Raw genomic sequence first — 16,286 nt, 5'->3', positions numbered from 1 at the left:
AAGGGGAGGATTAGTCGGTGAAACCTCGGCGAGATCTCGCGCGCGCGCGAATAGTCGCGGCTATTTTTGCCGCGCGAATCGGCGCGTGGCGATTTGCGGCGAAATCGCCCCCTCGTCGCTCGCCCCCTCGCCTCGCCTCGTCCCGCTGCGCCGCGCCGCGTCGCGCAAAGTCTGACAAATAGCCGCGCGTACGCGCACCGCGCGCATTTATCAGCTTAATTAGCGGAATATTTCTCAGCCGCCGTGTTGAACGCGCCTCGGCAATAACGATATCTCGCGGATATTTCGTTGGTCCATTCATCATCGTACTCGCGCGCGCTCGCGCCGCGATAAATCCCCCGATGCGCTTTCGATAACTCGCGAGAGCCTCCGCGCGCCCATCCGACGTGGTGGCCCTCGCGAGAGTCAGTGTTACGCGGACGTAGCGCGTGCGCGATTTACGGTGCACGTCGGCCCGCGAGGAGCCGCGAATTCGTCCCGTCGCGTGGGAACCAATCGCGGACTGGAGATTGCGCGACGGCGACGTGCGCCCCGAAGGCGTCGAGAACACCCCGGGTTCTCGAATAAGGCGCGCTGCTTTCCGCCGGATCGCGCATCGACGGGATCGATGTGCAGCCGGGGCGATATTGATCGAGCGACGCGAATAGAACAGCTCGGCTAAATGAAAACATCAATATCTCTCATATGGAGACGCTCGCCCGTCGTATCTGCCGCGTCGTCGGCGGCGTCGGCGTCGGCGTCCCGCGCGCGCGCGCGCATACGTAAATAGCCCCTCGCCTCCCATCTAATCCGGCTCGATCTAAATCGCCGGCGATTCAACGGGTAATAACGTCAGCCTCGCGCGGAGCTCGGGACGGGGCGCGAGTGACGTAAGGTCAATCTGTCAGAATCTTGCGGGCCCGCGCTCGCTCGCGCCGTGACATTTATGAATATCGATGCGTGACGTGCAACGAACGGCGCGGCGTGCGCGGGATTTCGCCATAGAGCCGACGCGGCGTTCTCTCTCTCTCTCTCTCTCTCTCTCTCCCCCCCCCTCTCTCTCTCCTTGCGGTCTCTCGATCCCAGGCGGATCTCACGACGCACGCCAAGACGAATAAATCATCGCGCCGTACGGCCGCGCGCTCGCGTGCGATCGTACGCGCATCTGCATTCCTCGGGAGCCTCGCGTGCATTAAGGTCGTTCCGAGTATTGCCGGGGCGTGAATACGCGCTGCAACCTACCCCGCCCGCCTCCTTTTTCCCCCCTCGCCCCCGCGGCCCCGGAACGAATTGGGCCGCGCGATAATCGCGAGAGGAGAGATCGCCGGCCGAATTTTTGCCGGCCGGCTCGATCTCCGGCCGAGCGTTTTCACATCCGCGGTTATCATCATCGCGCTCTCTCAACGGAGTCGAGATCTCGGAGAGATCTCCAAGCTGAACGCTCGGCGTATCAGGCTGAAGCTCTCGGCGGCCGAGTGGTCTAGCTTTAGTCGCGCTCTCTCGTGCGTTTCCCACGTGTCGAGCGGAGTCTGTCGCGGTGAAAGAGTTCGTTCCTCGAGACGAGCTTCTCTCTCTCTCTCTCTCTCTCTCTCTCTCTCTCTCTCTCTCTCTCTCTCTCTCTCTCTCTCTCTCTCACCATGCTAAAAGGGAGGAGACACCCTTTTCGTCTCTCTGAGTGTTCCTTCGCTTTCGCGAGCGCGCGCGCGCGTTTCGTCGGCCGGACAGTCGCTCGCGAGCGAAGCGAGACGGACGTTAATTGGCGAGAAACGGAGGCGTCGCTGCCGATTCAAGGGCCTCGTCTCGCGTAATTGTACTTACACAACGCACTGCTTTTATCAGTAAGATACGGCGATACAAACGCATTGGCTTTTTTGCGCGAACACTCGCGATACTCTTCTCTGCAGGCTTTCTTGCGTTGCCTTCTTTCGTGCCGCTCTCGTGTTATTGACTCTCGATAATTGTATAAGATTTTTGCACGCTAATGAGTGACCCTGCGAGTAAATCGATAAATAAATAATTAACCGCGAGCGCCATCGAGAAGGCTGGTGGCCGAGCGTGTACAATGCTTGGCGTTGTGCGCTCGCGAGTCCTCTTCATCTTGATGAATTAATTTCACTTTTACGCGATCGGTTGCGTCAGCAACTGACTTCACGAGAAAACTCGTTTGACTCCGTCAACTCGGGAAAACGCCTAGTTGGATGAACCAGTTTTCTGGTGAAATTCGAACGATCCAGAACGATCCCGGCTCTCAAGTTATTCAGCTTGAATTACCCGCAAGATTTCTGTTTATACAGGAAAAATCTTCTGAAAACACTTTCAATCGACATTTCTGAATCACTACCACGTCTCAGCGGGCAAAAAATATCGGCTCTTTCGGCCAGACATTTTTCTCCGTATTGCAATTCTTATTAGCGTTCTCGTGAAAATTCCGTCATGCCCCATCATTTGCATAGCTCTCACCTCGTTATTTATCTGCCAGAGATAAGAGGATTTCTCCCATAAAGAAAAAAAAAATAAATAAATAAATAAACAAACAAATAACGCTTCTTCGGAGATCCGGTAATTACCCGATCTAATGATCGGGCATCGACGTAAGAAGAAGACGGGCCGCACGACCGCGCACTGACCCGAGGCCCCCGGCTTGAAACGGTCCCGCGATAATTGAACGTGTGTGTCGGGCTACTCGTGCTTTCGTTACGAACGCGCTCCGAGCCGAGCTCGCGTCGTCGATTAATCCTCGGTACATACCGAGAGGCTCTTCGTATCGTTAGACACGCTGTCGGCGGAGAGACGGTTCTCCATCGCGCGATGAGCAGAGAAACTCGGGCCGAGTGTTGTAGAAGAGCAGCTCGTGGAGAGACACGCACACAGAGAGAGAGAGAGAGAGAGAGAGAGAGAGAGAGATCGTCGCGCTATTGTCTCGCAAATGTATGCGCAGATAATTGCACGCGACGGCGGAAGACGTCGATTAGCGTTGAGATGAATTTATCGTACATACGGTACGGGCGTTTCGCGCCCGTTGCATTCATCACGATTAGAAACTTGCGGTGCATTGTCGCGGCTCTCCCGTACAGTTGTTAGTTTAATCGGCCCGCGCGAGTGTCCCGCCGCTTAATCGCCGAGATACGATTTGTGTTAACGGCCGATGGGACGATTCAAATGATCCCGGCGCTCTTTCCGGGCCGAGATTAAGTGAGAGCCGTCGGTGGCCTTAATGGTCAGCCCGGCGTTGGTATTGATCGGTGAAAATCTTACTCGACTAAAATATTGCGCGGGAGCACTCATCAGTATTGATTGATCAATCGTCGTCCATATAATTATGGATAACTTAATCCGTCGATGGAATTAATTATTAGTCGGCGTGTAATCGAGATCAAGTTGAGATAACCGATTGAAACTGTCATTGTACGTAATTACGATTCACTCGATGTTAATTTTCGTTATTTTTTTAAGTCGCGGCTCTTGTCGAATTACTGTTAGATAACGGACGGTCGATCGATCGCCAACGGAATCGCCAACAGAAATTTCTGTGAATTGACCCAACCAAATGTCCCTCCCATCATCTCGTGTCATGTGCCACGTGTTATTGGCAGGCAGATTAGATTATTAATTAATTAATTAATTAAACATCGATAAATATTAATATGAATAAAATATGAATAGAAAAGTATAAATAAACAAATACAAATTAATTGATTGAAATTATTGAACGGGATGTTTTACAATTGTTGGATTAAAAACGGATTCGAGCGAGCTCGCGCGCGCTAAATAGAAGTCCGGCGAGCGGGCGAATAAGGACGCGAGACTCGAGAGTCGGATAGTTTGATCGAATTTAGCCTCTCCTTGAGCGCACAGTACAACTGCGAGTGTTGTTTGTTTACTTCTCAGAACGTCGTTTGTTGTTGTGCTTCGAGTCTGTGTTGTCGCACGGAGAGCCGTGCAAATAATATCGTGAGGATTCTCGATCGCTTTGTAGACACTAATAATCCCGGTCTATCGGCTTGCTAGTCGGCTAGTCAAGTTATTTCGGTCGGGCGGGTAAACACGCTTAAACGTCTAAAACTAACAGTAAGAACGGTCCACAGCTATTGTTACGTTCGAATTGCAGACGTAATGTGAAATCGTTCGGAGCGGACGGTGATCCGAGTGAATATCTCCCGCAATCTCGCGGCAAGAAAGCGTCGAAAGAAGCCAGCGCGGTAAAAACAAACGACGCGCGAGTGTGAACATTTACTTATGTAAAACCGTTACTTTCGGATTATATCCGCAGGCGGACAAAGTGTCGCAAGAATATTTGGCCGCAAAGAAATATAAACGAGCGGACGGAACACGGAGTGACAGAGTGAGAAATTGCGTATCGCGCGATTACATAGCAAGAGAGAGGTCGAGGAATCTTTAGTCCATATTTTTCTTATTTAACTCTTCCTATATCCTGAATTAATTTACCCAAGACCTAAGAATAAATTTTACAATTGAATTTTATTTAATTTCTTAATTTCTTAAGTGAATTAAATTTTTAAGTGGTGATTACAAGTACCAACCGAGAAAAATGCAGAGTAAGTAATAATACAAATAAGCTCAAAAACATAGGAGCGTGTTTATATAAAGCGGCGCTTATCGTCAGAGGATATAAAGGATTAAGTAATCACATGCATATATCGTTACTACTACATTTTCGTGACAAAACAAGAAGAAGACACAGTTGAGGTCAAAGATAACTTTAGTGTATAACGCGTCCTTTGTTCTTTCCTCTCAACGTAGATCCTTCCGCCTCGTCGCCGCGTCGCGGTTATGTGGAAGCACACGAAAAGCAGTCGGTCTCCGTGAAAAACCGCGCTTGATTTCGCGCGATTTAAGCGCAGCGTGTCTGCCTGCCTGCCTGCCTACTCGCGGAAAATGTTCAAGGCCGTCCATCGTGCGCGGTATAACGGCTCGAGCATGCAAATGTCAAGGAAATGGACAAAGACGAAGAGTCCGCTATTCTCTCTCTCTCTCTCTCTCTCTCTCTCTCTACTTGTATCGACTGGCCTCTCTTCCTCTCCCTCTCCGCCTCACTCTCTCAGCAGTTATTCCGCTCTTTTCCATCGAGCCGATGCCATTAGTCAGGCTTTCTCGTCGACCTCGGTAAAGTGCGTGTTACCCGAGACGCCATCTCGCTTCGCGTCCCAATTAGACAAGTGATAATCGGTTCCGGCACGACCCCACTTGACCCACGCGAAGGGGCGCGCACTGATAAAAATTGGTCGTTTTCATTGCAGGAGAAGGAAGGAAGGATCTCGCGGCCAAAATGGAGCAGTGGCGGTGGTTCATATACGCGGTGACCCTGCGGATCCTCGCGGCCGTTGCTGACGCCGCCGAGGACTTTCGGCACATCTCGTACGAGGGTGAGTGCATTTTACGACGAGCAGCGCCGCTTGATATATTCACAACGTTACCGTGTGTGGTCTCGCGATAAATTTGCATGCATTTCGCACGCGCGTATATCGTCGTCTGCGCCAGAAGTCTGTCTGTGTGATTTCATGAAATTGCGCACCGCGATTGCGACACTTGGTTGCGCAGCGCAGCGCAGCGCAGCGCAGCAATGAATGCGATGTGTCGCGTCACGATCTTGAAACGCGACTTCACTATCGCCGCGTGCCAATCCGCGGTGTAGCCCGCACGATTCTTAATAATAATCATACGTAATTTTCAATCGCACGAACGCGGCGACTCCTTGCGCTCGCAGCCGCGGTTTCGGATCGCAGCGGCGATTTCGCGCCGAAGCTCCGACTGCGTGTATCGCGTTGCGGCGAAAGGAAGGAAACTCGCGCGATATATCGCGGCGGGAGATCGCAACACGGCTCTCCTCCGGCCGTGTAGCGGCATAACGTTACCGCGATACCGAAGGCACGCACGCGCAAGAGGAGTCGGCCCGTTATCGCGGGCTGATACTTCGCACCTTTTAATCACGTCCGCGGAGGATCCTCTTATCTGACGATTCGCGCGGCTCGATCGATTATAGCGTGTAAAACGGGACAGACTTAATCGTCGCGACAGCTCACAGCGGCCTTTCACGTCCCGCGAATCATCATCCTTCGCAAGAGTCGCGACGGGATCTCCCCGATGCGCGATAGTGCCTCCTCTCGCGATCCCGTTAATTGCTTTATCTCGCGCGGCTAATCCGCGGCAAATCGCCGCGCGCGATTACGGCAATAGCAGCGTGGCTCCGATATCGCATATATACTATTTATCGATAAGGCGATCGCGCGGACGTCGCGCGAGGACGGTCGTTCACGCGCGGCGTCGTGCCTCTTTTCGCCGGCCGCGAGCAGAAACAGGACCAACGAGTTTCTAGACGCGATTATCTCGGAAACGGGAGCACTCCCACGGAACGGACAGAAATACACTTCATTCATCGAGGCGTTGTCGCGCGCCAGGTGCGCCCGCGGCGGCGGCGGCGGCGGCGGCGGCGCCGTTAGAAAAACGCGCGCCGTTCTCGTCCTGGAGGTTCGTGTTAGGCTAGATTCACGCTATTCGCCTTCACGACGATCGACGGCCAACGGCGATCGACTGCGTCCTGCGCCTTGCGTTGCAGTATTCGCGAGTACCCGTCGTCGTCGTTGTGTCTTAGCCGTTTCTATTGAAAATCTCAACTCGACGGACAAAGTGCGCTCTTGTCTGCGTAAAATCATACGGATAATCGTCTACGGATAAAGTTCTGACATAGCAATTTATTCGCATCGAAACAATACAAATATATATACATATGTACACTGAGAAAAATATCCGAAATATCCGATTGTTAATTTCGTTATCCGATCAAATATCCGGTGTATTTAATCGAATATTTGATCGGATAACAAAATTAACAATCGGATATTTTTGATATTTTTCTCCGTGTATATATATATATATATATATATATTAGGTATACTGGAAGTCTTTGTTTTTCCGTGTCCTTTACTTGCTTCGAATGCTGCCATTTTCCAAGAGTAAGTTCGATCTTAATGAAAGTTGATGTATGCAATAAAGAAATGTTGTTAACTAACCTGGAATTTAAATTAATTCTGGATTAAAATTAAAAACCCTATACTATAAGCATAGAAATTGGAAGCTTCAAAATATGAAAAGACTTTCCTATATTCCTAATATATGTATAATCTTTAGCTCTGCGTCTGTGTGAAATGGAGAAAAAGTGTCATCTCTCTCTCTCTCTCTCTCTCGCTCTCTTTTATCGTTCGTCAATAATTTCCTTCACGTCGTAAAACGGCATAAAACATTGCAATATTTGTCCTTGTCGTCGTAGACGTTCGCGTTAGCGCTACCTGTTTCAGACATTCTGCATTGAGTGGCAAAGTGCTAAGAGGAATTTACATGTTTCGCGTTTATCTTCATCTGGCTAATTTTTTAAGTCATCCAAGTGCAACCCTGTTGACGGAGGGAGGGAGGAGGGAGGGAGGGAGGGAGGGGGATTGACGGGCTCCTCCCGTCTGTCGTCCTCTGAATCCATGAATGCGTGCGTCGCCGCACGTAGTTGCGACGGCCGATCGAGAGCCCGTCCGGAGAATCGCGAAAACTTTGCACCTGAATTCGACGAAGACTGCCGACCCGTCACGGACGCGCCTCTCGCGATTATCTCGGCGCGTCTGATAACGGCAGCCACTTCGGCGAACGCGGAATGTCTGTCGCGGTCTGTCGTAATTCGTCGGCGGAAATTCGAACGAGCGGCACGTGCGCGCGACTTTCAAAGTCTCTTCCTCATCGTTTTGTTTGCGCGACCGAGCTTGGCGAGTGAAATTGCCCTTGGTAACCGAGATCGCCGGGGAGAGAGGGAGAGAGGGACGGAACAAAGTTTCGCCTCGCATACTTCCGCTCTTAGAAGGCTGCTTAGAAAGCACGTGGCAGGAACGCGCGATATTAAATAACTCCCCCCGTAATTATACTCTCCCGAAGTCAAAGGAAAAAAGTCATCGATTTGAGTCTCGGCGCGCGTCGTTCAAGAGCGAGAGAGCGCGCTCGACAAGGACGTTCCGTGGTGGATCGAAATCTCCGTGTGAAATCGCGTGGCTAATCGTCGGAAAAGTAGGTGAATTTTCCCGAGCGCCGGCTGGCGAGCATAAATCCGAGCAGCCGGCGGCCTGGAGAATCGGCGCACGCTCGGGACATTTATGCAAATTTAATTTCGCCCATAACCGCTCCTCTACGACGGCGACGTGTCGGAGATAGGCACGGCTAATCGATAAAGAAAATATATCCTCGCTCGCTCGCTCGCCCCGTTGTCGCCTCGCATGTGCGCGCGCGCGCGCTTGTGTCGCGCTCGGTCGCCGAGCCAGCCCATTAACATCTGGCAAAAATGTCGGACATTCAGGGCACTTATCACAAGCAATGACCCACAATGTACAGTTATACACGTAGGCGAGCTCTCGCGGCTCGATTATCGCACACTCTAGCCGCGCTCCCGGAGAGAAAACGCAGATCGTGTTTGAGATGTGGGACGGCGCGGCCGTATGGAGAACAGACGCCACGCCCGGAATCAAACGGAAACCGCGCAACGGAAAAGCTCGTATCGGAGCCGGAGCCGGCCGCTTAATGAGCCTAATGGATCGTTTCTCTAGCTGCCGCGCCGCGGAGGGCGGAGAGTTCGCGCTCGCTCTTGCCCGATTTCGTCGCGCTCGCAAGGCGACCGCGCGGGCGCGGGAGCAATCGATCAGCTGATCGGTTATTAAGATAACAAGTCGTAAAAATTCTCCACCCAATATTGCAAAATTGACGGGCAAAAGCAAGCTTGTAAGCCGGAAATGGTACACGGCTGTGTGTGACGTCCAAGCGTCGATCGGCTGATCAATTATGGAACGTAGCTGAGTTAACTCAAGGCCCCGGTCGAGTTTGTAACTAAAATCAAAACGACGCGCCGCTCGCGACTCGCGAAGGTATAATCGTCACGCTCCGCGTCGAGCCGGATCGCGATTTCGCCGCGACGCACAGTCGGGCCAGATGACATGTTTTGCTTGGAAATTCTCTAGAGACCTGAATTTCCAACCGATCGTCGACACCGACTGCACTGAGGTTGACCCTGAATAAATTCCAAAGAGATCTGTCTAGCCGAAATTTTGAAAAAGTTATCGGTTCAGGGTTCATGGGTTTAGGGTTTGTCTTAAAAGTTTCGAGGCTCGAACTTAATATGTTTTGTAGCTGAATATTCAACGTCGAGTATTATTAAGTTCTCGAGCTACGGCTAGATTGGGTTCTTGGATTATTTGGGGCTCTTAATGTATCCGCGGCTTCATGCATCCACGAGCTAAAAAGTTCTCTTGATAGATTCCTAAGTTGATGGGCTTAAGGCTCAAAATCTCTCTCGGTTTTATGCTTAACGGGTCTATATTTGATGTTTTTGTATTTTGGACATTTTGTATTTTGGTCAATGGTCAATTCTGCTTCAAGATCGATAAATCTCGAGGTGTCTGTTGGATTGGTTTCAATCCGCTGAATACGCTACTAGATAGAAATAAGTGTCGAATAACGAGTATTTCACAAGTTTCTCGCGTCTAACGATAATTTTTCCTCTTTTGGGACTAGTAATTTGAGAAAAAAATTTTTTCTCAATTTTGGCAAGACAGATCCCGTCGGAATTAATTCAGGATCAACCTCATCCATTGGTGTCGGTGATGATCCGTTGGAAATTCAGGTCTCTGGAGAATTTTCAACCAAAGAATGTCATCTGGCCTCACTGTGCGACGCCCGTCGCGTCGCGCGCGAGCGGAAGATCGGCCCTCGCGCGTTTCTCCCGTCGAGCAATCACGACTCACAGCTGCATCGGCAGCGTTCGCTCGCGGCGTGCTCTCGTTGACCGTAGGAATGACACGCCGATGTTTTGCCGCGAGCAGGAGATGAGGCTGCGAGTCGACTTTATCGCGCCGGTCGCGACGCGGCGTGCGGCAGCGCGGCGATAAACGCGGAATGCCGTTACGATAATTCGTGATCCTGCGCCGCGCGGCCGTTGGATCCGGGAAAGAGGGAGAGGCGGGAGGGAGTCGCCGACAAAACAACGGACGCGGCGCACGGAGCGCGCTGATAATATACGTAATACGCGAGATATTTCCCTTTCCGCGAGTTGGCGAGATCGCTTTCCGCGATCGCGCAGCCCGCATTCCTGCGGATTGAAGCGTCGCTCGGGGACGATCGCTCTCGCTACCTTGTTGACGCTCGCGTTTGTCGTCGCATCGGCGGCAGCGCGTTAGTGTGGGATTAGAAAGTCGGCCTTTGGATATTAATTGAACTCGCTGGCCGTCGATTACGTGAAATGTGCATTCCGCGCGCGCGCGAATGAGACGTGGGAACAGCCGAGCGAGAGAGGTATCGAGCGTGCCGTTGGGATAATTCATCTGCCTTTTTTTTGTATAAGCGCGGCGGAACAAACGTTTAGGAAATGTCGAGGCGCGATGACGACGCCGATCTTATCAAACGCGAACGCGCGAGCTGGGAATATTAATTATTCTCATTTGCGCCTCATCCCCCTCGTTCTCTCTCTCTCTCTCTCTCTCTCTCTCTCTCTCTCTCCCCCTCCCTCTCTCTCTCTCTCTCTCTCTCTCCCCCCCCTCCCTCTCTCTCTCTCTCTCTCTCTCCCCCCTCTGCCTCTTTCTCTCTCGCTGTTATGAAATTCAATTGCACTGACTCATGCACTTTTCGAAACAAACGATTCGATTGTCGAGAGTTTTAACTCTCAGACTGCGATAAATTCTCCCACTCATTACGATCGGCGTGCGAATAGTGGCCGCGATACCGCTATGGTCTTCCTCTCTCTCTCTCTCTCTCTCTCTCGTGAGAGCCGCCGATGAATTTTTCCGTCAACGCGTCGGATAGGCGTCGTAATTGCTCACATTGTTATGCGCGCAACGGCGAACGTATATCGCGGCTCGATATCAGATCGCGAGAGAGCGCCTCGCGAGAGAGAAAAGGCAGAAGTCGCCGCTGAGACATCAGCGGCGCGCGTTTTGCCTCGGGAGAGGCAATGACACCGAGTATATACGCGATACGCCGATACTCGACGACGTGTTGTTGCCGTAACGGTATTATTTGCACATTGCCGGCGCAGCGCGTCGCGCTCGCGGCAGCGCAAACACATTTGGCAGCGAAACTCCTCTCTCTCTCTCTCTCTCTCTCTCTCCCTCTCTCTCGAGACGTCGCGCCGCGACAGAGGGCGATTTCCGTCCGGCGGCGATGCGACCGAGCAGCCGGCGCTGCTGGCTCCGCTCGCGTCCATCGTCGGTCCATGGCGAGCGTGTCTCGTTTGTCAGCGTGAAAACATGACGACGGGACGTGCGGGCCGACGGCCCTTTCACGGGCGAACGCGAAAGAGGCCATTACGGCCGATCTAATTAAATTTCGAATAAAAGGGCGCGGGTCGTGCTCGGACTGCGAACGAGCTCGTTAAGTGTCCCGCATTTGCGGCCCGAAAATGACAAAGCACAATTCTCCGCTAATTATACCGGGATAAAGCTCTCGTGAAGAGTACATTGTACTCCGGGGCGCGTTTGCTTTCGTTCCGCCGCCGAGAAGCGGACGATTGTTTGCGCTCGCTCGCTCGCTCGTTCGTTCGTTCGTTCGTTCGATCGATCGATCCCCCGCTCGCTCGCGTCGAATCGCGCGCACGAAGGGAAAACACAGGCCGGAGCGTGGAAGTCCGCGCCGGCTGTCGACCGCAATGTCTCGATTACGGAAGGCGATCCGCTTTTAAGCCGCGATTACGCAATCCGGCCTTTCGTAACGCGCACGTCCACTCGCGCCGGGGGACTTTACGAGAGCGAGCGTGCAGCCGCCGCGCCGCGCCGCGCCGTGCAAAAGAGGCCCGGCATTTTTCTCGCCGGGATAATACGCATTTCGCGAAATTAACAGCCGCTCGTTCAGTTCGAGCGTTGAGTCTATAAAGGGCGTGCCTCGATCGCGCGCGTGCGGCGTGCGAGCGCTGGCGTTACACAGAGAATATAAAGTGACGTTTATGGCGGCCGTAATAAGGAAACGAAGCGTTATAAAGACTGTATCGATAATGTTAGCGAAACAGTGTGAGTAGATCGAGTCGTACGGGCGAACGCGATTATACCGCGGTGGCGGCACGCCGTCTTTCGGAAAACGATAATGGACGATCGGACGACGACCGACGCGCGTTAAATTGCCGGGAAAGCGATGAATCTGCAATGAATCCTTGTGCGATGAATCTCGCGTGGAATCCGCGTTGTTCCGCGTAATTAACTCAACGGGCCACAACGGGTGAGAAATATCGTTCTATCGCGCAGAAAAGAGGTTACTCAATTTGCGCTCTTCGTTTCGAGTAACGGTTATCTCCGACGAAGTATATTTTTGCTCGATGATAATCTTAACCTTTTTATATCCTGACGGGACTTGAAAGCACTGCTCCATATATATGAACGCTCATATGCTTTTGAACTTTTTTTTTGTGTGCCTCTTACCCCATCGATATTTATTTTATTTTATATATTTATAAATTTTATAAGGTTCTAGGTATAACAATATTTAGGATATTTAGGAAAGGGTTAAAATATAATTCCGGGTTTTAGAAAAGTTTTCCTTATCATGTTCTTAAGAAAGGCATTTATTTTTTTATTCTATTTATTATAAGAATTTATTATAAGAATATTCATTAAGAATGAAAGAGCTGTAGGATTGTCAGAAAGCATTTCAGAGTGAAACCTGCGATATTGATTTTCGGATATGTGTTGTCTTATCAAATACTCGAAAACAAGTTACACATTTTCCGTGTATATTCTAAATTTTGTCGAATTGTCGAGTCTCTCTCTCGAAACGAGTGGAGAGTAGCGGTATTTTCATTCGAAGCGGATAATGCGCGCTAGTGGATGAGCGATAGTAGGTAGATAGTAGGCGATAGTAGAAAATACTATACTTCTCGCAATCGGCGCAAAACGAACGTCCCGTTCAAGCTTCGAGCGGATTCCGACATGAACAAATACGTTCCCGTAAGGGAAGAGTAAACTGTCAGGCGCTGATAAGCGCATAAATAGCGTTAAATTTCGCGACGTGACCCGATCGTTCTCGCGTCGGTGAAAAGGAAGAGGAAGGGGAACTATCTCGCTCTACATCATCGAACGAAGAGATATCTCCTCGACGACTCGGAGCGGAAAATTCTCTCCACACGAGTGGAAAATCGCCGCCGGAATTCGAGCGCTTCGCCGGCCAGCTGGCTTTCCGAGTGAAGTGAGTTTTATCCCAGAGGAATCTGGAGGAGGTCGCAAAAACGCGACGGTGGGAAACGCGCGGTGCCGCCCAGCTCGCGCAGGATCTCGAGAGACTCGGCTCTGCCAGGAGTTTCGCAAGTAGGATTTCCACGCGAACGTCGACATTTTCCCGTCACTGCCGCTTCCACCCTCTCTCGACATTTCGCCGCGCCGCGCCGCGCCGCGCCGCGCCGCGGGCTTTACGGCACATAAATTTATACGTCGCGTGTGGCGCATGACGCGCGCCGGCGCCACCGATAATTATTACCGTTTTGCCATTTGCAGCCGCGTTTTCCGCAGGACCGGCGCGGCGGCGGCGGCGGCCGCGGCGCCAGTTTTCGCGCTCCTTGCGGCGACGTGAGCCGCGATTGTGTGAGAGCGAGTCTGTAATTATTTATCCGAAGTCTGACCGCGGCCACGCGACTCGATCGCCGCGGCGATCGAGAGAAAGAAACAGAGACAGAGAGACAGAGGGGGAGAGTGAGAGAGGCCGTCAGATCACGCCTACCTCCGCCGGACGAGAGGATCCTCATTCTCATCTCGGTACCTCGATTTTTTCGATCCTGCCGGCTCCGTTCGATGTCCCGTTCATTACCGTTCATTACCGTGCGTGCGCGCGAGTAAAAAGCCGCTTTATATACCGCCCCCGTGGACGGCCGATCGCTGCTTGGGACGAAACTGGCAAATATATCCATTTGCATTCGGCATGTCGTGACATCTCGAGAGCAGAATTCAATTTCGCGCCTGGCGATGCTACGCGAAGTGCGCGTATTGCCGCACTTGATGCGTTATTTACGCGTTTAAGCGCGATATGCATATTATCCGGAGTGTATTCCTCCCGCCCCTCTCTCTCTCTCTCTCTCTCTCTCTCTGTGTGTGTGTTACATTCGATCGTTCCCACGCGCGATTTTGCTTCTCGAGAGGCATTTCCCAGCGAAAGCGCGCGCCTACGGAGCTTTCGAAGCGCACGCGCGGTATAAATTTCGAGCGGAAGGCTCCGCGGTGTACGCGCCGTGCCGCGTCCCCTCGAAAACACGCAAGCGTACGTGAGCGCGAGGCCTCGTCGGCGTGAAACACACGTCGTGAAATATTCACGAAGGTCTCGAAGGAGGAAGAGAGGGAGGGATATATATTCACAGAGAACGCAGAAGGCGCGAAAACACCACGTAGACGAGGCGAAATCGAGCGGCTGCGCCCCCGTTATAAACGCGCGTTCTCCTCTCTCTCTCTCTTTCTCTCTCTCTCTCTCTCTCTCTCTCACGTTTTAGGCGACCGCGCGAGGAGGTTAACTCCGGCCCCGGCTCTCTTTAATATCGTCATATATTAGGCGCGTTTACTTTAATCACAGCCCCGCGTCGTACATTCTCCGCGCGACGGCGCGAGCTACGTGCGCGCAATTATCTCGCCGTCTCTACAAGCACGTGCTACTTTCTTCGTTTACACTTGCCATTTTCTCGTGGGATTTCGTACACTCGGGAGATGAAAGTCAGGAAAGTGAGCCGAACCTACGGCTGCTACCTACGACGGGGCCCGCTCTCTTCCGTCTCGCGCTCTGCGAGAGCAAACGGCCAGCGAGAAACGAGCGAGCGAGCGAGCGAGCGAACAAACGAACGAACGGAGCGCCGTAAATCTCGGCGCAGCGCATAAATCATTCGTTTATTCGCGCTACGCGCGAGGAGGCTCCCGCGCGAAGTTTTCCGCGAGAGCGGATTTTCCTCCGCCGTCGGGCGGATGTCGCTGCGCAAACATCCTCGTCGAAACGGTACCTCGGATCGCGGAAAACGCGGCGTGCGTGTCCCTGATCAGCGCATACATTACGTTAACGTCCACCTTTCAATGTCCATGTTAATGATGTTAATAATAATTAATGTAACGGTTTGTACGCGGCGTGTTACGCTCTTACGTCCCGTTGTGTCAGGACCCCGTCGTCGTAATGTCGTCATCGTCGTCGTCGTCGTTGTCGCGTTCGCAAGAGAAAATTGCGACAATTATTTGCTTTCGAGAACGGGTTTGCTCTCCCCCCCCCCGACTCCCTCTCTCTCTCTCTCTCTCTTCCTGCAGCGGGACCTCGGTCACGTTCATTTTGCGTCAACTCTCTTAAGTACGCTCATCCGCGATCGCGACGATCGCCTTTTAAACCGGCCGGGGCTTATTTAATATAATTCCGCGCTAACGACGCGCTTATTTACATATCAGCGCAGCGGCTTGCGCGCTGCAGAGACGGATATCTCGAGCCGCCTCGTTGCTTCTTTGATCAATTAGAGGCTCTCGAACGTTCCGGTTGGCGCGGGCGCGCACGAGCGCAGCATCGCGATCTCTGGAGATACGTCGTGTGCGCGGAATCGAGGATCTATTGGCCGATATATACGATACGAGATGAACCCGACTAGAAATTTATCCCATGGTCCTGATCAGGTTAACCCCATTTGGACATCAGGTCCCAATAAGGTAATACCATCGAGTCCTAGTAAGTCATGTAACGCAGCGTGGATATCAGGACCTTAGTAAGGTTCATAATCAGGTCCTTATTGAGTTACCTTATGGAATCCTTATTACGTTTTTTTTCTTTTTTTTTTCAAATTATAGCTCCTCATTACTCGCCACGGCTATATTGGATGACGACATTGGAAATAAGAAATGACACGCTGAAAATTCTTTCATGCCATTTCCAAATAGAAAGATACAATGGCGTGCAAAAGTTTCGAGCCATAGTGTCTTTTTAAGATATATGACAATATATTGATTTGCTCTAAAAATTAATTATATAAAATAGTTGACATAACAGTTGACATTCTTACAAATAATAGTACAGCTACAAAATTTTGAAATTACATAGTTTCTAATTATTCAGTCATATGATATTTACATGTGTTCAAAAGTATTGAGCCGTATTCTTATTGTGACTTTATGAGCCCGGTTTGTTTACGTTTCTTATGACACTCCTTCGTAAATATTTGCTCTAACTAAGGTTCAGTCTATTGTCTACCATAATCAATGTCGAAACATACAGGCCTTCAGTTACGCGAAGCCGTGATTAATCTTTTTCAACAAGGAAAGGTTTCTCGCGAAATTTCTAATTGC

General features: G+C 51.4%; 1 protein-coding gene across 5 annotated transcripts in view; it reads left to right on the top strand.

Annotated features, from left to right (window-relative positions):
* Positions 1-16,286, top strand: part of Sema5c (Semaphorin 5c) — a 124,145-nt gene that overhangs the window by 38,074 nt on the left and 69,785 nt on the right. Inside the window, exons 1-2 of one of the 5 annotated variants that reach the window (XM_011156248.3) lie at positions 3,998-4,321; positions 5,238-5,363. In XM_011156248.3, the coding sequence (XP_011154550.1) occupies positions 5,267-5,363 (97 nt within the window). In that variant the 5' untranslated portion in view covers positions 3,998-4,321; positions 5,238-5,266. The other 4 variants (XM_011156250.3, XM_011156251.3, XM_011156247.3 and 1 more) reach the window with 4 other exon arrangements.

The sequence above is a fragment of the Harpegnathos saltator genome, unplaced genomic scaffold, assembly GCF_003227715.2.
Source record: "Harpegnathos saltator strain DR-91 unplaced genomic scaffold, Hsal_v8.6 scaffold117, whole genome shotgun sequence".
Lineage (NCBI taxonomy): Eukaryota > Metazoa > Arthropoda > Insecta > Hymenoptera > Formicidae > Harpegnathos > Harpegnathos saltator.
Note: the sequence above shows the minus strand (reverse complement) of the source record. Positions and strands in the feature narration are given on the sequence as shown.